This window comes from Mirounga leonina, unplaced genomic scaffold, assembly GCF_011800145.1.
Source record: "Mirounga leonina isolate KUSES-001 unplaced genomic scaffold, KU_Mleo_1.0 Mir_94, whole genome shotgun sequence".
In the NCBI taxonomy this organism is placed as follows: Eukaryota; Metazoa; Chordata; class Mammalia; order Carnivora; family Phocidae; genus Mirounga; species Mirounga leonina.
Window position 1 is genome coordinate 4,885,967 of NW_023270855.1, and position 22,716 is coordinate 4,908,682.

At 49.2% G+C, this 22,716-nt stretch overlaps 1 protein-coding gene across 5 annotated transcripts in view; it reads left to right on the plus strand.

Moving 5' to 3' along the window:
- FGD5 (FYVE, RhoGEF and PH domain containing 5) overlaps positions 1–22,716 on the plus strand; it is a 123,596-nt gene that overhangs the window by 52,159 nt on the left and 48,721 nt on the right. For all 5 annotated transcript variants that reach the window (XR_004677838.1, XM_034997591.1, XM_034997593.1 and 2 more), the window contains exons 4-5: positions 16,539–16,597; positions 16,710–16,740. Coding sequence is in view for 4 of the 5 variants with exons in the window: in XM_034997591.1 (XP_034853482.1) it covers positions 16,539–16,597; positions 16,710–16,740 (90 nt within the window). In the remaining variant the exon portion in view is untranslated. The remainder of the gene's footprint in view (positions 1–16,538; positions 16,598–16,709; positions 16,741–22,716) is intronic.

Below are 22,716 nucleotides of genomic sequence, written 5' to 3' on the forward strand. Positions count from 1 at the left end.
TTCTGACCCTTCCTCTCCGTCTCTGGATAGAGTGTATTGTCTTCCGCAATCCATGCCTCTTTCACTCCTTGCAACCAGTTCAAGGTCAATACCACCACCCCTGTGGTGTGGTGGTGGACACAGAAATTAAGTAAATTGCCCAAGGCCACTCTGCTAGTGACTGAAGGGGTTGGACTCAAAACCAGGTCTGGCTGGCTCCAAGCCCTGTGTTTGTTTGTTTGTTTTCCCCCTGTAGCCCTGGAAGACTTCTCTTACCTCTCCACTTCTTGTCCTCTCCCCCAAAAGAACTGTTGCCTCCTTGAGGGCAAGGGAAAGGAGCTTTGAGTTAGTGGTGCCAGTTAGAGATGATTGTGGCTTTTCTGGGCATCCCCTGGAGTCGTGGAGCCTGGGAGCAAAAAGATAGTTGCTATTTGGGATTTGGTCCCCACTCTGAAGTTGGGATTTGGTCCCCACTCTGAAGTTGGGAATTGGGTCTGGGTACCAGGCCAGGAAGAGTTGAAGGGCTGACAGAGCAGTGGGGCATACTTTCTGTATCTCAGGGTCCCCCACCTGGTGCTGGTTCCCCACCATAGCACCAGGTTCTCTGTTAAACCTTCCTCTGGGACCACCTGCATCTCCTCCTCCAGCTGTGTAACCACTGGCCAGTCACTTCCCATTATAGGACCTCAACTTCCCCATCTGTAAAATGAGAACATGAATAGTAACTGGGCTGGGGGAGGGTTGAATGAGGGCACTGATATAAAAGTCCCAGCACATAGTAGGGGCATAATAACTATCTGTTGTTCCTGTCTGGGAGGCAGAGAGGGAGAAGGGAGGGTCCTATTTGCTCAGGACCATTGCAAAGACATGAAGTCCTAGGGCCCTGGACATTGGTGGTCATCTGGTTCAGTTTCCCAGCCTTGTGATCTCCAGGCCGCTGCATGGACATCCCCGGGAGCTTGCAGGAGGTGGGGTAGCATAGGGAATGAGAGGTTCAAACTCAGCTTTGACGCTTGCTAGCTGAGTCACTAGCAAATGGACAATTTCTTAAGCACTCTGTTCCTCCGTTTCCCCTTCTGTGAGACTGGGAAAACAATAGTGGTGCCTACTTCACAGTAGTTCTGAGAATAAATAAATATGAGGAGACGAATGCCTGGCATGCAGTAAAACACACAAAGGTCAGAGTGGGTGGGACCGTGGTAGGACAGGGAAGCACCCTGCACAGGGTCCAGTCAAGCTCAGTGATAACGGCAGGGTTGCAGAACTGAAGCAGCTCCTGCCTGGGACAGGGACCCCTTATGTGCCCTGGAACCAGAGCTACAGAGAACCAATCAGTGGTCAGCCAAAGGCAGGGCCCGCTAGCATTCTGTCACTCTGAGAGCACAGACGGAGAAGCGTGGGTGTAGACTCCTCGTGGCTGGTCAGTTCGCCCTTGGGAGCCCAGCCTTCTCACCTAGCAGATGTACTGAGCATCCCTTCCCTTCTGCCCTCGAGGCTTTCATAATGAACCACAGTGGCAATCACCTTTAAAAATCAAGTTTTCGTTGCATGAGGTATGCTCTGCTGGATTCTCCTCATAAAGTGTGAAGTCATTACAGGTGAGGGTTAGATGCCCTGGGGTACTCATTCCTAGTTCCTGTGTCCCCAAGGAGGTAGCTGTGGTATGCAGTTTGGTGTGTATCTTCCAGAACCTTTTCCCTGTATTCACCTATGTGTATCATTCAGTATGAGTGGAAAATGGATTAGGTATTCTTTGTGGAGTCGTTGTTTACATATGTTGAATCATATCAAACTGTAAGAAACCTGGGTAACTTGGTTGCATTCACTCACTGGTATCTTACAGAGATTTTTGCATATTGCTACATAGCGTTCTGATTTTTTTTTAACTGCTGTATGGTATTCCCATTTATGGGTGTGCTGTCCTTTGTTTTGCTATCCCCCTGCTGAGGGACCTTTACAGTGTTTCTAATTTTTAGGCTCTACCAACAGTATTACATTGCACTTGTTCACACACCTCCATATGCACATGCTTCTCTCTAGGGTAGATCTCACAAGGGGATTGGTGGCTCAGAGAGGCGCATTTTCAGTCTTCGTACCTGCTGCCACAGTGACCCCCAAGAGGCCGTGACAGTGCACCTCCTCCTGGCAGCCCTCAGTGTGGGAGAGTTCGCCAACTGCCGGGCCATGTGCAGCTGTGAAGGGAGATTTTTCTTTCCTGGCTCCTTCTTGGAGGAGGAGGGAGGGAGGGAGCAATCTTTCCTGGCTCCTTCTTGCTGTAGAAGTTTGGGTGGTCGGGGGGGTGGGGAGAAGGAGCATTCACTCCTCATTCTTTCATCTTCCACCGTCTCTGAAAAGTCTACTTCCCCAGAAGGCAAAGACCTCTCCCGCTCTGTGCCTCCGCCACATGGAGCAGGGAAAAGGAGCCAGATTTCCCATTTCCAGCCACCTCCAAGGAGCAGACCTAGGGAAAGTGTGAATGATAGTGGAATTGCTTTCCCGGGGCCTCAGAAGGTGTGTTTGGGGTGAGCCCCACGCTTCCTAGAGTTTGATGTAAAAACAGATGTGAGGTGGTGAGCTTCAGTCTTCCCGATGTTTTGAGGTGGCTGCATCAGAGAGAGACTTGGAGCAGGACCGGAAGCTGAACCCAGCTGTCCACCTGCCTGTCTGAGACAGGTGAGACTTCTCCCTCTCTTCCACTCAGAGATATTCAGGGGGTGTGGGTTAAAGGAAAGAGGGGGCAAAAAAAGAAAAGCAAGAAGGACATGAAAACAGATCCAGCTGTGAAAGGAGACAAAGGCTGTCTTGGCATGTCACTCCTCCCTGACAGCAAGCCCAGTTTTCAGACTAACCGAGACTTTTCAAGCTAAATACCAGCTCCCTGTAGACCAGCCCAGGAGTTCGTGACCTCTCTGAGCCACCTTGTCCCTCCACCTCCTCCTCCCTTTGTCTGAGTCCTGTTGTCACCACGTTTCCCCGACGGGTCCACCCTCGAGCACAGGCCGAAGTTTGCCCTGTCCTCTGGAACAGGCCTGTCCTGCCATGATGTCCTCCCGGGCCCCACCCAGACAGGTCCTCTTTTCCCTGGCTGCATGCATGGTCCAGGCGGCCTGGTCTGGGCCTTCTTGCTGGCCTCATGCCCCCAGGCCTTGCACCCGCCACCTTGCCCTAACGATCTGCTTGAACCCTGGTTATTTCCACTAGACCAGTCCTCCACCTGGCTGAAATGTCGACACATGCTTTCTCCATGCCAGTCTTCTCAACCATTTTGCAGCCCTGAACATTGGCTCCATGGCATGTGCTCACTCCTCCTAGTCCCTGGGAGGCCCTCCTAAGCCTGCAGGCTGCAGCCTGTTCCTTCCCAGAAAACAACCTTGTCCCCTGGCAAACATGAACTCCCTCCCTTCTGCACCTTCTCTCTGTATCCTCACTCAGTTTCTCCCCGTCCCTCTTCTCAGCAGAAATTTATTTACTAAGTACTCACTGAGCACCTACTATGTGCCAGGCACCCTTCCAAGGGCTTAAGATACAATAGCCATAAGACAGACCAGGTGCCTCCCTGCCCTGGTGGAGTTTCTACTCGAGTGAAGGAGATGTTCAGTTAGAAGGCTCCTCAGGTGGGTTTAGGCAGTGAAAGTGCTAGAGCATCAAACACACAGAACAAACCTTGGTGGTGGGAGCAGGGCGCCAGGGGTGGGACGAGGGGGGAAATTTGGGCGGAGAGGCTAGAGAAGGCTTTTTTTCCAATTAAAAAATTTGTGTTAAAATACACATAACATAAAAACCCACCATCTTGGGGCGCCTGGGTGGCTCAGTCGTTAAGCGTCTGCCTTCGGCTCGGGTCATGATCCCAGGGTCCTGGGATCGAGCCCCGCATCGGGCTCCCTGCTCCGCGGGAGGCCTGCTTCTCCCTCTCCCCCTGATTGTGTTCCCTCTCTCGCTGTGTCTCTCTCTGTCAAATAAATAAAAATCTTAAAAAAAAAAAAAAAAAACCCACCATCTTGACTATTTTTAAGTGTCCAGTTCAGTGGCATTAAGTACATTCGCCCTGTTATACAACCATCTCTACCATCCATCCACAGAACCCTTCATCTCCCCAAACTGAAACTTTGTCCCCATTAAACACTAACTGCGCACCCCCTTCCCCAGCCCCTGGCAACCACCATGCTGCTCTCTGCTTCTACGATTTTGACTGCTCTGGGGATGTCATGGAAGTGAGATGGGGTCATGTGGAATTTGTCCCTCTGTGACTAGTTTATTTCACTGAGCATAATGTCCCCAGGGCATATCCATGTTGTGGCCTGTGTCAGTTTCCTTCCTTTTTAAGGCTGAAGAATATTCCACTTGTATGTACACATCACATTTTGTGTGTCATTCATCCATCGATGGGGACTTGGGTTGCTTCCACTATTGGGCTATTGTGAGTAATACTGCCATGAACATGGTGCACAGATGTCTCTTCAAGACATTGCTTCCAGTTCTTTTGTGTATGTTCCCAGAAGCGGAGTTGCTAAATCACGTAATTCTCTTTTTAATTTTTTGAGGAACTGCCATACCATTTTCCACAGTGGCTGCCCCATTTTACATTCCGACCAGCAGTGGGGAAGGCTTCTAGTTTCTTAGAGAAGGCCTTTATGACGGGGAGGAAACCTTTCAGCAGGGAGCTGAATGGCATGAGCCAGCACGAACTGGCAAGGTCTAGGGATAGCATTCTGGGCAGAGGACAGCAACACAGAGGCAGGAAGGCGGGAATGAGCCTCAAGAGCTAGACCAGGTCAGTAGACGGAGCACAGGAGAGGGAGATGGGCTGCAGAGATTCTTTAGGACCTCCCTCAGCCCACAGACATACTCACGTCTTCTGCACTCCCCCACCTCCCTTCCTGCCCACATCTGCCCTACACAACCCTCCCTGACCTCATAAGCCAGGGTCTCCATGCTGTCCGCCTCACATCCTGAGCCTCAGCTCTGGTGGCCTCTCACCTTGGGAGTTCCCTCTTCCCTTGGTTTTCACTGGCTACCTTCTGTCCTGGTTCTCTTCGTACTTCTCTGACTATCCAACTCTGCGCCCCCACACCAGGCATTCACTTCCCAAGGCCCGAGCTCTTTGATCCCCATCCATCATCCTGTGCTCTGCTCAGGCAGCCCATTCCAGGCCAGCAGCCAGCCCTATTCAGGTGCTGTTCCCAGAGCTGACCTCCTGGTCTGACCCTTCTCTGCAGCCCCACACTCCAGCCTCCAGCTAACCTTTTGGTCCCTTCTTGGAAGGCCCACAGATACTGTCGTCCCCTCTTATTCACAGTTTTGCTTTCCGTAGTTTCAGTTGCCTGTGATGAGTTTGATCTAGGAGCAGGTGATCCTCTTTCTGACATAGATTCAGAAGGCCAGTAGTCACTTAACACCAGGTCACAGCACCCACATCATTTGTGTCACTTCATGTCATCGTGTAGGCATTTTATCATCTTACATCCTCACAAAAAGAACCAGGGTGTGTACAGTACTATAAGGTACCATATAAGGTATTTTTAGAGAGGCCACATTCACATAGCTTTTATTGTAATTGTCCTATTTTATTACTAGTTACTATTGATCTCTTACTGTGCCTACTTTATTTTTTAAAAAAGATTTTATTTATTTATTTATTTATCTGAGAGAGTGCCCACGTGCCTGCATGAGCAGGGGGAGAGGCAGAGGGAGAAGCAGGCTCCCTGCTGACGCCCTGCGGGACTCAATCCCAGGACTCCAGGATCCCAAGGCTCCAGGATCATGACCTGAGCCAAAGGCAGCCGTTTAACCCACTGAGCCACTCGGGCACCCCCTGTGCCTACTTTATAAATTAAACTTTATCATCGGTGTGTGTGCCTAGGAAAATACATACTATATACAGGCATACCGCGTTTTATTGCACTCTGCTTTGTTGTACTTCGCAGGTACTGCATTCTTCACAAATTGAAGGTTTGTGACAACCCTGCAGTGAGCAAGTCTGTTGGCACCATTTTTCCAGCAGCATTTACTCATTTCGTGTCTCTGTGTCACATTTTGGTAATTCTCACAGTGTTTCAAACTTTTCATCATTATTGTATTTGTTATGGTGATCTGTGGCCAGTGATTACGACTCAGCATTTGGTAAATACATTGTTTTCTAGAGTAATGCTTTTCACACTTAATAGAAATATAGAATGGTGTAAACATAATTTTTATACACCAGGAAACCAAAAAACTCATTTGACTAGCTTTACTGCGATATTTGCTTTATTATAATGGTCTGGAAAGACCCACAATATCTCCAAGGTATGCTCATGTGGGGTTTGGCACTATCTGTGGTTTCAGGCATCCTCTGGGAGTCTTTAGACATATCCCCCAAAGATAAAGAGGGTCTACTGTACCTCTGACTCAGCACATCCCAAACTGAACTCAGCATCTTCCCATCCCTTTGGCCTGCTTCCCCTCTTGTGTCTGCCATTCTGGGTGTTGGCACCAGATTCTAAAGATTTGAAATCCCTGGCATTTCATTTCTATTGTCATGTGTTAATCACAGATCAAATGAAAATCAACAAACTCCAAGGCCTTTGGCCAGGCATCATGAAGGATTCAAAAACAAGTTCTATCCATTCTTCAAACCCACTTCAGGGTCTTTGCACTTGCAGTTGCCTCCACCTAAAGCACTCATCCCACCCTTTGCACAGCTGGCTAAGGGTTTCAAATTAAATATCACCTCCTCAAAGAGGTCTCCCCTGCTCACTCTGCAGTGCTCGGTTGCAGCATTCCTGTCTACTTCCTTCCTCATACTTATCTCAAGCTGTGATTATGTCTTTCTTTTTCTGCTTACTTGCATGCCAGTTGCCTTTCCCCGTAAGAATAGCTCCAAGAGGGCAGGGCCACGTTTCTTTTTAAGATTTTATTTATTTGAGAGAGAGAGCGCTTACGAGGGGTGGGAGGAGGGGCAGGGGAGAAGCAGACTCCCCGCTGAGCAGGGAGCCTGAGGTGGGGCTCCATCCCAGGACCCTGAGATCATGACCTGAGCCAAAGGCAGACGCTTCACCGACTGAGCCACCCATGCACCTCCAGTGCCACACTTCTGTTCACATTTGTGTCCTTACCGCCTGGCACATAAAATAGTACTCAGTAAATATTCTTGAAAAAACTAATAAATAAATGAATACATTAGACTCAGTTCCTGCAGTCAAGTAAGGAAAACAAACTTAGATGCATGACAGTTTAGTAAAATGAAAACCCTTGTTTGGTCCTGTATAATTTACTTTGCACAGTGAGGGACAGAGCTGGGAGCCAGCCCAGCTTCTCACCAGCTCCCCAGTAATAATGCAGAGGGTGTGCCAGTTCAGCAGACTAACACAATAGACATTTCAAGGTAGTGTGACTGGAAGAGGATGAGGGATGCAGACTCTCAGAGACCAGGGGCTCAGGTCTGGAGGCGGCCAGGGCACCTGCATGTCCCACACCCCTTGTTCAGAGTCCTGGAGGGCTTGGGGACTGTCCGGAGCCAACAGGCTAGGTACGGAGACAGTTAGGATGCCCTGACCCTCAGAACTTGTTCTGTGGCTTGATTTTCCTCTCCACTTTGTCTAGATGTGCCCGTGGCCCCAGTGTGGGATTGGGGCCTCCATCACACTCACCCTCCCTTTCTCCTTCCTGGTTTCCTGGCAGCTACTCTGTATACCTAGTCTGCAGCCCTGTTGCCCAGAGTTGGCCATGGAGACCTGCAGCACCCCAGACTCACCACGTCAGGATCCCCAGCAGCGTGTGTCTGCTCACTGAAGTTTGAGCTCTGGCCTGTGTACGTCAGCCAGCCAGTTTGTATGGAGCCCCCACAGGGCCCTCAGCCCTCCGAGTGCCAGGAAAGAAGCCAGTGGGGTGCCCAACCATGGGGCGCTCACAGCCAAGGTGGAGCGTGAAAACGCTGCTGACACGATAGTCTCCAAACCTTACATTTATGTTTTATGCTCTTTTCTGAATGTTCTGTCTCAGGAGTTAGAAACAATAGCTGCCTGTGAGATAGAACAGTTGTGGGGCAGCCCCAGTGTCCTCAGCTGTGTGAGCTAAGCTCCGAACAGGGTAAGTGGCTCAAGTCTTAAGAGTCTGGGCAATCAGGAAGGCTTCCAGGAGGTGAGGCCTTAATACTCCACAAAGGAGAGTAGGATATCGTGAAGTGGAAAGGAGAAGGAGGGTACATAGGAGGCTCAAACAGACAGGATGGAATCTAGCCATTGACTGGCTTCTTGAGGTCATGGCTGGCCCTTTCTTGACCTGAAGTGAGATGGTGAGGACAGGAAGACCGAATATTGTATGAGCCATGACTGGCCTTGTCAACAGTGAGAACTTGCCAATCACAGTTATAACCACTCTCTTAGGATTCTAGAAGCTGAGAGAGCTGACAGGGGCATTTTGCTATCACTTTGTTTTGTTTTGTTTTTTAAAGATTTTATTCATTCATCAGAGAGAGAGAGCGGCAGGCAGAAGGAGAGGGAGAAGCAGACTCCCCGCTGAGCAGGGAGTCTGATGCGGGGCTTGATCCCAGGATGCTGAGATCATGACCTGAGCCAAAGGCAGATGCTTAACCATCTGAGTCACCCAGGCGCCCCTGTTTTGTTTTGTTTTTAATTGCGGTAAGAACACTTCACATGAAATCTACCTTCTTAATGTCCATTGACAGATGAATGGGTAAACAAAGTGTGGTCTCTTCAAACAACAGAATATTATTCAGCCTTAAAAAGGAAGGAAATCCCGTCACGTGATATAGCACGGATGAACCTGGGGGACATTGTGCTAAGTGAAGTTAGCCAGTCACAGAGGGACAAATACTGCATCATTCCATTTACACGAGGAATCTAAAACAGTTGAAGCAGATGCTAGAATGATGGTTGCCAGGGGCTGGGGGAGAGGGACATCGAGAGTGGCTATTCAGGGAGTATAGTGTCCCAGTTATGCAGGAGAGCTTTGTCTCACAGGAAGGAAAACTAAAGCTCATGGAGAAGCCGTCGCCTGCTGAGGGTTATCAGCAGGTTCGAGGCAAAGTCTGCAGTAGAAATCAGGTTTCCTGATCTCTTGTTCGGGGCCTTCCCAGATAACATGCTGCTTCTGTGAATGTATTACAAACTGCAAACCAAAGGTTCCTTCCAAAACTAAAAGTTTTTTTAAAGCATCTAGGCCAAAGCCAGACTCACAGCAGCCTGGCTTCAGGAGCTAGAATAAGACAGGTGTCAGCATGAACTGGAGGCAGACACTGGGTCCTGGGGGAGCCAGAGGACTTCTGTCTGGTCCCACCTTCTCCCCGCCTCTTCCTGGCTGGTGTTGTCTCTCTCTCACCATCTTTATCCCTTCTCTGCCTCCTGTGGGAGCACAGCTGACAGCTGGGATAAAGATGAGCCATGTCTCCCTGAGCTGTCTTTGAATTTCCCAGTGGCCGCTGAAGGCTGTGCTGGAAACCCTGACCTGAGTCCCCAGGGGCTCAACAATGTCTGTGATGGTGGTGCCTGGAGGAACTTCAGAGACAATGCTCTCCAGGAGTCTGGTGCCACCTTCGAGTCCTGAGCATTCTCCCTTCTCCAGATGTGACCTCAGAACACTCCAGCAAGCCCCCTCACTGGGACCCTCACAGGATTTCCCCAAGGCTTGAGACAGCCATGGAAGGCAGCCCCTCCCCCCTTCTGGGTGGATTTTTCTTTCAGTGGGCTGTGTGGCTGAGGAGGCTGGCAAATCCGGAGCATCAGGATGCCCACCTTGGTGCTCTGCAACCCCCTCCCCCCCAGGATTAGTGTGTGACTTAGAGACATTTACGGAGATTATAGGGGAGTGCTGGCATAGGGACCTGCAGGAACCAAAAAGGCCCAGAGGTAGGGAAAAACAAGGTGTAAAACTGAGTTCCGTGGGGCGTGGAAGAATGTAGGAGAGGTGTCCGGAAAGGGTCTCTAGGCTGAGTCACAGGCAAAGGGTAGGACTTAGCAGTGCCTCAGTTTCCTCATCTGCAAAATGGAGGTAATAAGAATAGTACCTTACTTGTAGGTTGTTGGGAGGATTCAGTGGGAATACATGTAAAAAGCTAGAGCCATTCTTAGCACATACTAAGTGTTCAATGAATGTTAGCTGTTCTGTTAAGTAGCTTTATTATTATTACTACCACCGTGTTACAGATGAGGTTGAGGGAAGAGAAATCACGTGCATAAAGCATAGGTGTAGGAAGGGGTGGAGCCTGGAATTTGAACCCAGGTCTTCGGACACCAGAGCACGGGCTCTCAGCATCATTCTGAAGGATAAGTTCTTTCTGCAAGTGCTAGGGAACCACAGGAGCCACTGGGGGCTGTGAGTGACAGCAGAAGGTGGCCACCACGACCTAGGATGGATTGGAGTAGGTGAAAGACTGGAGCTCCCAAAGAGCTAAGAGACAAGCTCAGTTGAGGGTGGAAGGATGCTAGGAGCTCTGGTCTAAGATGGGGACCAGAAAGCTCATCACTTCTGAGATAGGGCAGTTCTAGTGTGGAGAAGGCCCAGGCTAGGTGGAATGGATGTACATGTGGCAAAAGTCATCAGAGAAGGTATCAAGGGGCTGAGAGGGGGAGGGTCCTGGTAACTACAGATAGGGAGAACTGAGCCAAGCGCCAAGACCCCAGGACATGGGGCTTGACCAGGGGCTGGCAGAGACAAGTCTGGAAAGAAAGAGGTGGCTGTTAAAGGGCAGGGCAGGTGTGAAGCCAGGAGGCCTGTAAGCGGGGAAGGTGGTGAGAAACCAGGAGCTTTGGGGATGGTTTCTTCCTCTTCTGTAAAGTAGGACGTTGTGAAGAAGGACCATGTGGCCCCTGGGCCTACTTGGGACCATCCTGAGGGCCAGGCCATAAAGCCGGGGGTTCGTTGGCCTGCTTTTCACAAAACAATAATTATTACTATGACTATTACACAGTGATAATGATGCCTCCCTCCTCTGTGGCTCTTCACTGAGAAGAGCTTTTCCACCTACAATCCTGTATGAGCTTTGCAACAGCCTCTAAAACAGCAGTTGTCAAAACCTTTTGGCCTCACACGTCTCTCTCCTCTTAAAAATGATTGAGGACCCCAAATTTTTTGTTTCTATGAGTTTTATCAGTCAGTATTTACCACATGAAAAGGTAACACTGAGAAAAATTTTAAACATCTCTTAATTCATTTAAGAGTAACAGTAATAGGTCCATTGCATGTTAACATAAATGGCATTTTTTATGAAGGATAACTTTTCAAAAAAACTTAGTGAGGTGCCTAACACTGGTTTCCCATTTTTGCAAATATTCCTAATGTCTAGCTTCCTAGAAGACAGCTGGATTCTCCTGGCTGCCTCTGTGCTCAGTCTGTTGGAATTGTTGTTTGGGCCAGCTTCACAGATAAGTAGTTGGAAAAGGGAGACGGAACCCCAGAGGTTCTCAGGCCACGCTTGAGGAACTGCTCTTCTAGAAGAAGGCTAAGCACCCACATGTAATAGCTGGAGAAACTGAGGCATAGAGACAGAGGACTAGGGCTCCTAGCTCTTTCTGTGACTGCTACCAGGAGGGTCCCTAAAGGAGGACTAGCCCTCCCATCCTGGTCCCAGAATATCCTGGGGTTGACTGGCTGGTTTGCCTGGGGCCTGGGGAGGAAGTGCAGGACTGGGCGGCCCTGGGGAACTGGGAAGATAAGCTGCTTCGGCCTTGGGCAGAGGGGCCAGCGGTGGCCTGATATAACACTCACAGCATCAGCCTGAGAAACGCGATAGCGCAGGCCCTGGCGCCCCCAGCCCCCACACTCCTGGGAGGAACCCTGTTCCCAGAAGTCTGTCCCTGGACACTGCCGTCAACCTCAGAGTTCATTTCCTGGTTAAACAAACATCTATATTAAATGGCCCGGTTGGGCAACGCCCAGTAGCAGCTTCTGAGGAGAGCCTCGGGCACATGGCCTGCCAGGCCCCCTTCTTGTCCGGCTGGTGAAGACACATCCATCATCGGCAGAGTCACTCAGGCAGGACAGCCCCGTGCGTCCCACCCAGAGTCTGCCCGTCTGGCAGGAGAGGTTGAGAAGGACGTGCAGAGTGGCCCGTGCCCCAGTCTGCCCCTGACAGCTTTGAGATCGAAACAATAGTAATGGTGACAACTCTGAAAGTTGGGGTGGGCCTCACCACTCCCATCCATCATCTCATCGTCTCGTCCTTGCACGGTGGGAGTGCTGACCCCGTCTTCCAGATGAGGCATGGATGCATCTGAGGGGGGCTTGCCCTCAGTCGCGTAGCCACTCGTGGCCTGGCTGGGATGGGGTCCGAGCATCCTGACTTCCAGCATAGCTCTTTCCTTTGTAGCATGCTCCGAGGTAGGCACTGCTCCAAGGCTCGGAGATCAGAGAGAACCGAGTCAGAGGACTAGTCTGGGCGCCCCCTGGAGTGCCAGACTCCTGCTACCACCTTTCCAGCGCAGGTGAAGAATAGGTGTTTCCAACTTGAGAAACCCTGCCATCTGTCATGAGCAGAGATGCCTTTTACCGAGTGCTTACCTTGTGCCAGATGCACTGCTAAGTGCTTGGTTGTTGAAGCCAGACTACCTGGTTTTGAATTTTGGCTCTGCCACTTACTAGCAGTGACTTTGGGCAAAGGTTAGAACTTACCTGCGCCTCAGTTTCCTCATCTGCAAAATGGAGGTAATAAGAATAGTACCTTGCGGGCACCTGGGTGGCTCAGTCGGTTAAGCGACTGCCTTCGGCTCAGGTCATGATCCTGGAGTCCCGGGATCGAGTCCCGCATCGGGCTCCCTGCTCGGCAGGGAGCCTGCTTCTCCCTCTGACCCTCCCCCCTCTCATGCTCTCTCTATCTCATTCTCTCTCTCGCAAATAAATAAAATCTTAAAAAAAAAAAATTAAAAAAAAAAAGAATAGTACCTTGCTCATAAGTTGTTGGGAGGATTCAGTGAGAATACATGTAAAAAGCTAGAGCCATTCTTAGCACATACTAAGTGTTCAATGAATGCTAGCTGTTCTGTTATTAAGTAGGTGTTATTATTATTTTATTACCGCTGTGTTACAGATGGGGCTCAGAGAAGAGAAATCACCTGTTCAAGGGCACAGGTGCAGGAAGGGGTGGAGCCCAGGATTTGAACCTAGGTCTTCTGACATCAGAGCACGCACTCTCAGCATCATGCTGGATGACAAGTGAGAATTGAGTCACAGGCCTCTGGGAGATAGGAGGTCATCTTGTTTTCATTTTATAGGGGAAGAACCTGAGTTTGAGATCTTCTGACCCCTGTCCTTTCTCTACAAAGTCATTCTCTTGATGGAAACTTGACCACAGGATTTCTTAGCTGTTAAGGCTCGTCCTGGCAGAATATATTTTCCATTGCGAGGGTTTTGTTTACAAAGCCTTTCACATGTGGGACTCTGCAGGAGCCCCTGCTTGGGAGGAGTGAGCTACTCTTGTCCACAGAGCCCCACACTAGCCTTGCAGATGCAGAAGGCAGACAGTGAGTCACGATTCGGCGCCTGTGGGAGGGCGGGAGGCCAGGTGAGGCTGCAGGCCTCTGCAGGCCTCGCTGTTTTCCCCTCCTGCTCTACGGATGCTTTGATAGCCCGCCAAGAGGCAGCAGTGAGATGCAAGAGGGAGACTGACAAAGGACCCAAGTTCTGCCCTATTTGGGTGGCCTTGAAGAGAATGAAATCTCCAAAAACACTATGCTTCTTAGCCAAGAAACTATTAGGGGTGGAGCAGCTAGAGAAGGGAATTCATTTATTGAGTGCCTACTGTGTGCCAGGCACTGTATCTCATTTCATTTATTTATTCAGTTGTCGATTGAACATCTCATGTGTGCAAGGATAGCATCAGGTGGTGTGGTTGCTGTAAAGAAGAGCACAGCAAGATGACAGCTTATAACAAGTGGCTCTCACCCAGAGGTGAGATTTTGCCCTCCCCCTGCAGAGGACATTTGGCACTGTCTAGAGACATTTTTGGTTGCCCCAAATTGGGGTGGGGCTGCTCCTGTCATCCAGTGAGTAGAAGCCACAGATGCTGTTAATGATCCTACAGTACACAGGACAGCCTTTGCAACCAAAGCTGCCTGGCCTAGAATGTCAGTAGTGCCAAAGCTGAGAAACCCTGGGGTAGAGAATGACTTCGGGTGATCTTTGTTTAGGTCAGGTGGTCATGGATGGTCACACTAAGGATGGGATTTTTGATCTGAAAACGTCAGACAGTAAGAATGAGATCTGGGAAAGGGCGTCACATGCAGAGGGAGCAGCAAGTACAAAGGCCTTGAGTCAGGAATGTATCATCAAAAAGACCAGTGCACGAGGGGCGCCTGGGTGGCTCAGTCGGTTGGGCATGTGCCCTCGGCTCAGGTCATGGTCCCGGGGTCCTGGGATTGAGCCCTGCATCAGGCTCCCTGCTCAGCAAGGAGCCTGCTTTCCCTCTCCCCCCGCCCCCACTCATGTTCTCTCTCACTATCTCTCTCTCTCTCTCTCAAATAAACAAATAAAATCTTTAAAAAAAAAAAGACCAGGGGCGCCTGGGTGGCTCAGTTGGTTAAGCGACTGCCTTCGGCTCAAGTCGTGATCCTCGAGTTCCGGGATCGAGTCCCACATCAGGCTCCCTGCTCAGCAGGGAGTCTGCCTCTCTCTCTGACCCTCCCCCCTCTCATGCTCTCTATCTCATTCTCTCTCTCAAATAAATAAATAAAATCTTTTAAAAAAAAATTAAATTAAAAAAGACCAGTGCACAAGATCAGGCTGATTATTCTCCACCATATTTCGGATAAAAAAAAACTGAGGCTCAGAGGAAACAGTTTGCCAGCCACCATACAATTACACAATGTGGGAGCCGGGATTTGAACTTGGATATGCTTCATCCTAGAGTCCCTTTGCTTTCCACTACCTCAACTGCTACTCTCAGAGGAATGGCTCAGCCTTCATTTTGCAGTTGAGACCTCTCCCCTACTTGACCCTGTAAATTATTTTTTTCTTATTCCATCCCTGGGCACTTGGTTCCAGCCCCGGTTTCTACCTCAATAACAAAAACCACAAAGATAATGATAGCCATTACTTTCGTAGTGCTTACTGTGCACCAGGCACTATTCCACGTGAGCGATATCTATATAGATACATAGATAAGAGATAGATCTCTCTCTGTATATGCACTCATTTGGTCTGCACAATATGCAGGTTTTAAGTACCCTTATTCTGTTGTGCCCATTTTATAGATAGGAAAATTGAGGTATAGAGAGAGGCTAAATGACATGTTCAACTAGTAAAAGGCAGAAGTAGGATTTGAGCCCAAACTACCTAGTTCCAGGGTCTGTGCTCTTAACCATAACACTGTGTAGTTGCTCTCTCAACAGGTGGTGAGTTTCTAGTCATTAGAGTAGATCATTCACTTGATCAGTGGCTCCTTGAGTTTAGTCACACGTAAGTTCAGCATAGAAGGGAATTTAGAGGTCACTTTATTCAGACATGGGAAGACTGAGGCCCAGTCTCAGAAAGTGACTTGTGCAGATTGTACCAGGAGGCAATGGAAGAGCTGTAACCAGAAGCCAGGTGTCCCATCCAAGTGCCTTGTGCTCCGCTGTGGGCCACCCCACCCCCAGACTTGCCTGCACATTCCCGGAATCTGCCGTCTGTTCTGTCAGGCTGCCCCATAGTGTCTTTGCTCTCCTGGGTGCCAGCCAGCAGCTGTGTCTGATATTTGTCAGGTTTGGGGCCACAGAGGAGGGGCCTGCTTATGGCAGAAGGCCCAGGCATCTGCCTCAGCCCCCACCCATCCTTCCTGTTTATAGACATAATCTCAGTTATTCCCGAATCTTACAGGTGCAGAAGTTGGGCCTCGGTGGGTTAAATGGCTCACCTCCTGAGGTAAGCCAGGACAGTTAGTGCTTCCCAAGTGGAATGAGCATTCATTCATCCTTTCATTCACTCATTCATTCTTTCAGCCAACAAAAGCAAGCCTACTATATGTGAGGCACTGGTAGTGCATGCGTGAAATTTATGGTTCCTGCCCTCCAGGAGAGACATACTTGGTATCCTGAGAGGAGAATGCCCCGGAAAGGATACCTAATCCAGCTGGTTCAGGCAGGGGATCAAAAAAGGCTCCTTGGAGGAGGTGATGGATACCATGGCTAAGTCTTAAAGGATAACTGGGAATTAGCCAGGCAGAAAAGGGGAAATGGACACCAAGAGGACAGCACATGCAAAAGCAAGAAGCAAGAGCCCTCTCTATGTGCAGAGAACCGCAGGTGGTTCAAGGTTGCTAGGCCTGTGGGTGGACGCCAAGATCATACAGTCATGATAGGGGCCACCTAGTGAGCACTTACTGTGTGTTGGGCAGTGTGCTGAGCATTAGCTCAACAACTTTCTGAGTTAGATGCTTTCAATATCCACACTTGCAGATAAGGAAACCGAGGTGCCGTGAGGTTGAAGATCTCACGGGTAGTGAGTGCCAGGGAATGGGCTGAGAAGTACATGGATTTTGCCTCCAGCAGTTGGCAGTTTGTTCTGTAAACCCGAGGCTTGCGGAGGTGGGGTCTCCCTTCCCCTCTCTGAATTGGTGCTGTGCCTCCTAATGACTCTGTTCCCTCTTGCAGCTGGAAGGACTGTCTAGAGCCCATGTCATCGCACAGGAACTGCTGTCTTCAGAGAAAGCGTGAGTCCCCAAGCAGCTGCCTGTGGCCTTGAGCTTGTTAACAGAACGTCACCCCTCCCTGGCTTAAATGGGATGGGAATTAATGCAAACTCAACCCTCTTTCCCTCTGCAGATACATGGAGATGCTCCAGCACTTATATCTGGTGAGTTAATCATTTCCACTGTCCAAAACTCATTGCCCTTTTACCAGGCTGTGATATAAGAGGCAGAAAAGCAGTAAGGAGGCAGAGATGATTTTGATGAACAGAGGCTTGGCAGCAGATAGATGTCCACCAAGGCTTTTCGTGGACGTCTGTCTCCTGATTCATGTGCTTCAGGGGGTGAATGGCACTGTGCTTTCCATGGGTGTGTCTCTCTGCCTGGACCAGAGGTGTATGGGGGGATGTGCTAAGGTTTCTGGAAAGATGTTTGCAGTTTCCTCAGCCCTCTTGTTGAAGAAGGCAGGAGGAGGACAGATGTAGCGCTGGGTCATTGCTGTGTGTGCGAGTTTAGGTGTGTATGTGAGTATACGTGTGTGGGTGCATGCGTGTGTGGGGGGTGTATACATGTGTATGTATGTTTAGGTCTGTATGGAGAAGAGGATATGTTACCAGTGTGACAGAGCAGCTGGGGTTGAGAGAGGCTTTCTCAGTCATCCCAGCACTGGGGCAATAACACCTGAGCCCATGGAGAGGAAATCCTCTGGACTTTCAGAGGAAAGGAGGCCAGACTTGGAGACTGCCTGGGTATCAGGTACTGCCACCCTTTCCAACCCACAAAACTGCCTGGAAGGTCTCCCTTTGCAGTTAGTTCAGTTCAGTTCAACAAACACTTTTTGAGCACTTGCTATGTGACAAGAGTTGGGAAGTAGAAAGATCAGACAGGTCCTTTCCCAGGAGCTCTCTGGCTAGTGAAGGAAACAGATTAGTAAATGAGTAATCATCTGGAGCACAGGGGGGAAGGACTGACAACCTGGGGGAATCTAGGCAGACTTCCCTGAGGAGGTGACTTTTGGGATGAGTCATAAGGAGGGATGAAGGAAGAGGGTACAGCTGAGATGTGGGAAGTGAAGGAACATCAAGGGCACCTGCTCTTTGAGGTCTCTAAGCCATTTCCAGTCCCCTAGTAGTTTAGCATCTGATTCCACGCTGTGTTGCATTGTTCACCACGTCCATCCAAGAACATCAGAGCTGGGAATGTTCACCCTGGACATTTTGTCTGTGGTGATATGGAGGCCCAGAGAGAGTGACTGAGCCAGGGTGAACACCCTGTACTCCCAGTGCACTGTCATGTGTTAATCCTGTGTCTCCCAACTGCCTTTGGTCCTACAAGGACCTCTCTGGATGCTACAGATCACCCAACAACAAGCCAGGTCTCCTGCAGAATCCAGCTGAGGTCTCTGTCAGTGACATCACCCTACTGTCACATTGCTATGTGAGCAGGGGCCCCCAGGTCCCTGGAAGCAGGACAGAGCACTACTCTGGTCTGTGCACCGAGCCCCTCATTTTCGCCCTTTAGAATGAGAGCTTTGTGTTCATTATTAAACCCAAAAACCCTCAAGTATGAAGTGTACCACACTCTTACACCTAAAAGATTTCTTTAGGAAGGGCAGGAAGAGGCACTGTCCTGTTTTTTCTTCTCTCTCACTTGCCTCTGAGCTGGCAGCATGACAGAGAGTCTGGGCTTTTTGTTTTATGACTTTGTTAAGAGGGTTTTAACTGGGAAACTTCCATCTGTGTTTGCACTGCTTCCTGCCAGTTGGAAAGATGCTGAAACCGCTGGTAATCTATAATAATATCCTGAGGAGAAAAAAAAAGAGCCCATAAAAGTCACAACTCATAAGCTAGTTTCGGGAAATTGTGGTCCAGAGCTACATTTATGACGTCAGTGTGCATAGGGACAGAAGTGACAGAAAAGCCCCAGTGTGACTCCCAAGTCCTAGCCAGGGACATGAGTCTAAAGGAGACCCATAAACTTCGAGACATTCTCCACCACTCCCGGTCTGGATCCATCTCTGAATGCTAAGATTGGCAGGTTATCTCTCAGAATTCCTCCTTATAGATTTGATGCTGTTGAACTCCCAAGACTCCCAGTGATGGGAAGGGCTGACCATGCATTCTGAACCTCCCTAGCTAGAAAGGTCTCTGGCTCCATTATGCTGTTTTGAGGGGGGATGGGGTGGCCTCTGGCCTTCTGTGTTTGTGATTCAACCCTGTACTTGTGAACTGGTAGACAGAGCTAACTCAGGGCTTACTAAAAGTTCTGGTCATCCAAAATTGAATCCTAATGGTCAAGATCCTGTTTTTGCATAGCCTATTAACTAAGAATGGATTTTATATGTTTTACTTATTTTGTTTATTTATTTAAGATTTTATTTTTTTATTTGGGGGGATTGAGTGGGGGGAGGGGCAGAGGGAGAGGGAGAAGCAGACTCTCCGCTGAGCATGGAGTCTGACTCATGGGGCTCCATCCCAGGACCCTGAGATCATGTCCTAAGCTGGGGTTAGCCACTTAACCAATTGAGCGACCCAGGCACCCCTATATGTTTTAAATGTTTGTGAAAAAAGGCAAAGAAGATGCATCAACTGTACTAAGAGTTTTCCATATATTCTGGATACTAGACCCTTGTCAAATATATAATTTGAAAAAAAGAGGTGAAGAATATATGACTGAGATTGTATGTGGTCCACAAAGCCTTAAATATTTATTGTGTGTCCCTTTACAGAAAAGGTTTGCTGACTTCTGGTTTAAAGACTCCCTTCTATCCTTCCAGGAATCCAGTCATAAATGCATTCATCCCCCTGCCCATCTATCTGTATAATCAAATTCTCACCCACTCATGTAGCCAGCTTTTCAACCGCTCATCTGTCCTTTAATCTATCTATGCCCCTCTATGGCACATCTGTGCTCCCATTCATATCTCCCCCTCAATTCACGCACTATTCAGAGGTCTACCCATCCTTTCAACCATCCACCCATCCTCCCATCCACCCATCTTCCCATCCATCCACCCATCCACCCACCCCCCATCCATCCAACCATCCATCCACCTGGTTTATTCCTTTTGGATGGGACATCACAGGATTTTTACAGTGCCTATGGCACTGAGATGGGCCTTCAAGGCCCAAAGATATATATGGCCTAGAAATCTGCCCTTGAACAGGTGTCTCTTATTTGTGGGGGGATAGGGTGGAGTGGGGAGGAGAAATAGGTAAATAGTTATGCTACTCCATGGTAAGTATAATTTGCACAATTATAGTTTTGTGCAAAATCTGCAGGAGCATGGGGAAGGGAGAGACTTATTCCCCTTTGGGGTATCTAAGAAGATTGGCAGAAGAGGTGCCCCTAAGATGGACTTTGAAGGAGCCTGAGGGAGGAGGGCACATTAAGGCAGGTGGTCAGCATGGAAATGTTCACAGGCCTGAAGGTACATGATATGTCTGGAGAATGGTGCATCATCACACATGGTTAGAACATGGATAAGTTTGAAAAGGCAGGTTGGAGGTGGAATTGGGGGTCAAATGATTGGCCCAAAAACCAAGTACCTAAAATGCCAGGCCCAGGGTTTATGCTAGTTATTCGTTATAGACCTTGAGCAGTTATGTCCCGTGGACATCTTCAGTGCTCTGTTTTCTCATCTAAAAAAAAAAAATCCCTCCCTAGCAAAAGCTGAAAATTCCTACCATGGGTTCCTCCTTTGTGCTAAGGCATTGAAGGCCTTTTCAGAAGCCAGTCTGCTGACTGGGAGAGGTAACCCTGGAAGTTATCACCATCTGATTCCCCAAGAGAAGCTCCCTCCCCTAAGAGGTCCTGTCTACCTCTCTGGCACTGCCTCCTACCATTTTTGTTGTTCGCTCCAGCCACTCTGGGCCTTCCCGCTCTACTTCACATACTACAAATGCATTTCCGTTGCATGGCTTTTGCACGTGTTTTTCCTGCTGCTGGAATGTCCTACCCCAGATCTTCTCATAGCCAGTTCCTCCTTCTCATTCTGCTGTCAGCTCAAAGTGGTGCCCAAAACTTAGTGGCATAGAACAACCATGTTATTAGGCTTGCAAATTCTTTGGGCCAGGAATTTGGACAGGGCAAGGTGGGGAGAGTGTGTCTCTGCTTCCCAGTATCTGGGGAGGACTTCAAGACTAAGGGCAACTTGATGGCCAGGGGTTAGAATCATCCTAAGTGTCATCTTTCATGGCTTGTGGTTAGTGCTGGCTATTGTCTGGGACCTCATTTGGGCTGTTGGCCAGAACACATACTTGTGGCCTCTCCATGTGGTCTCTCTGCATGGGCAAGTTTGGGCTCCCTCACAGTATGGTGGCAGCATTCCAAGACTCAGTGCCCCAGGAGAGAGCCAGGAGGAAGTGTGTGGCATTTTTATGATCCAGCCTAAGTCACGTAGCACCACTTCCACCATACTCTATTAGTGGAGACAGTCACATAGGTCTACCCAAGTTCAAGGGGAGGGGATATAATTTCCAGCATCAGTGGGAGAAATATCAAGCTTACATTGCATAATGACCGTGTGAGATAGGAGACACTGTTATGAGCCATTTGGGGAAAATACAATCTGGGTCAACTGAGTTGTCAAAGCTGGGTTCAACTCAGTGGCTGTGCTTCTTATGTGTTCATTCTGGGACCCAGGCTGAAGGGACAGCAGGCAACCAGGGAAGGCTCTCCCCATGGTGATGGCAGGGAGTGAGCAGAAACACCGGAGGGCTTCTGAGATCCAGTCTCACGACTGGCACATCATCACTTCTGCCCACGTCCCATTGGCCAGAGCGAGTGCATGGCCTGGCCCATAGACAAGGGACAGGGATCTGCTCTCCCCATGAAGAGGCCATGGCAAGGGTGTGGATGCTAGGGGAGGGTAAGGAACCACAGCTGTGCCTCCTCTTCTGCACCATCTCATACTTCCTTTTATTTTCTTCACAGAACCTTTCATATCTAAAATCATCTAATTTATGTATTTGTTTACTTATGTTGTATTTTCATTTTTGTTCAATTCCAAATACTTTCTAATTCCCCTTGTGATTTCTTCTTTGACCCATGAGTTATTTAAAATTATGTTGTTCCATTTCCAACTATTTGTGAATTTCCCAAATTTCCTCCTCCTGCTGATTTTTAATTCCATCGTGGTTGGAGAATGTACTTTGTGTGGTTTTAAATTTATAGAGATCTGTTTTATGGCCTGGCATATAGTATATCCTGGAGAATGTTCTGTGTGTGCTTGAAAACAATGTGTTTTCTGCTCTAGCTGGTGGGTGTCCTATAGATTTCACTTAAGTCAGGCTGATCAATGGTGCTGTTTGAGTCTTCTACATCCTTGCTGGTTTTCTGTCTCATCTTTCTGTCCCTTACTGGGAGTGGGGTATTGATTACTGAGTTGTCTATCTCTCCCTTCCATTCTGTCCACTTTGCTTCATTTATTTGGGGGCTGTTCTTAGGGACTTATTGACTGTCTTGTCTCCCTCACTAAACTCAGAGCTCCTTGGGGGCAAATACCTTGACTGGTCCCAATCCCAGTGTCTTGTGAGGCCTGGTACACCATCAGGGCTCAGTAAATATCTGATGAATGAGTGATGGTGGGGTCAATCCTTCCAGCAGTCTTACCACTTCTTCAGTCAGAAATATTTCCTGAGCACTTCTTATGTGCTGGGTACTGGGTCCTTGCCCTTCAGGAATGACAGTCTAGGAAAGAGGCACAAAAGGGACAATATTGTACAATGGTAGGGGCATACTGAGCCTGAGAGATTCTGAGGAGGCCCCCAGGCTTCTGGGGGTTGGAGAAGGATTCCCAGAGGAAACATGTGTAAGCTGAGACCTGAAGGATGGGGAGCAGTTGGCCAGGTGAGGAAGGCTTGTACCTGGCAAGGGGGTCTGCATGTGCAGAGGTCTGGGGTCCAGTTAGAGATTGGCGTGTTTGGAAGCTGAACGAAATGCCACATGGCTGGAGCATGTGTGTGAGTGCAGAGTGGTGAGAGGTAAGGGGCAGAGCGGGCAGAGCCCCGTGAGTCATGTTGGGGGGTGGGTTTGATCCGCTGAAGGTCTGTGGGGAGGCCACCGGGTGATCCCAGCAGGAGGTGACACTGGACTGGAGTGCTGCAGGCAGATTGGAGGATGACATGCTTGGTGATTGGCTG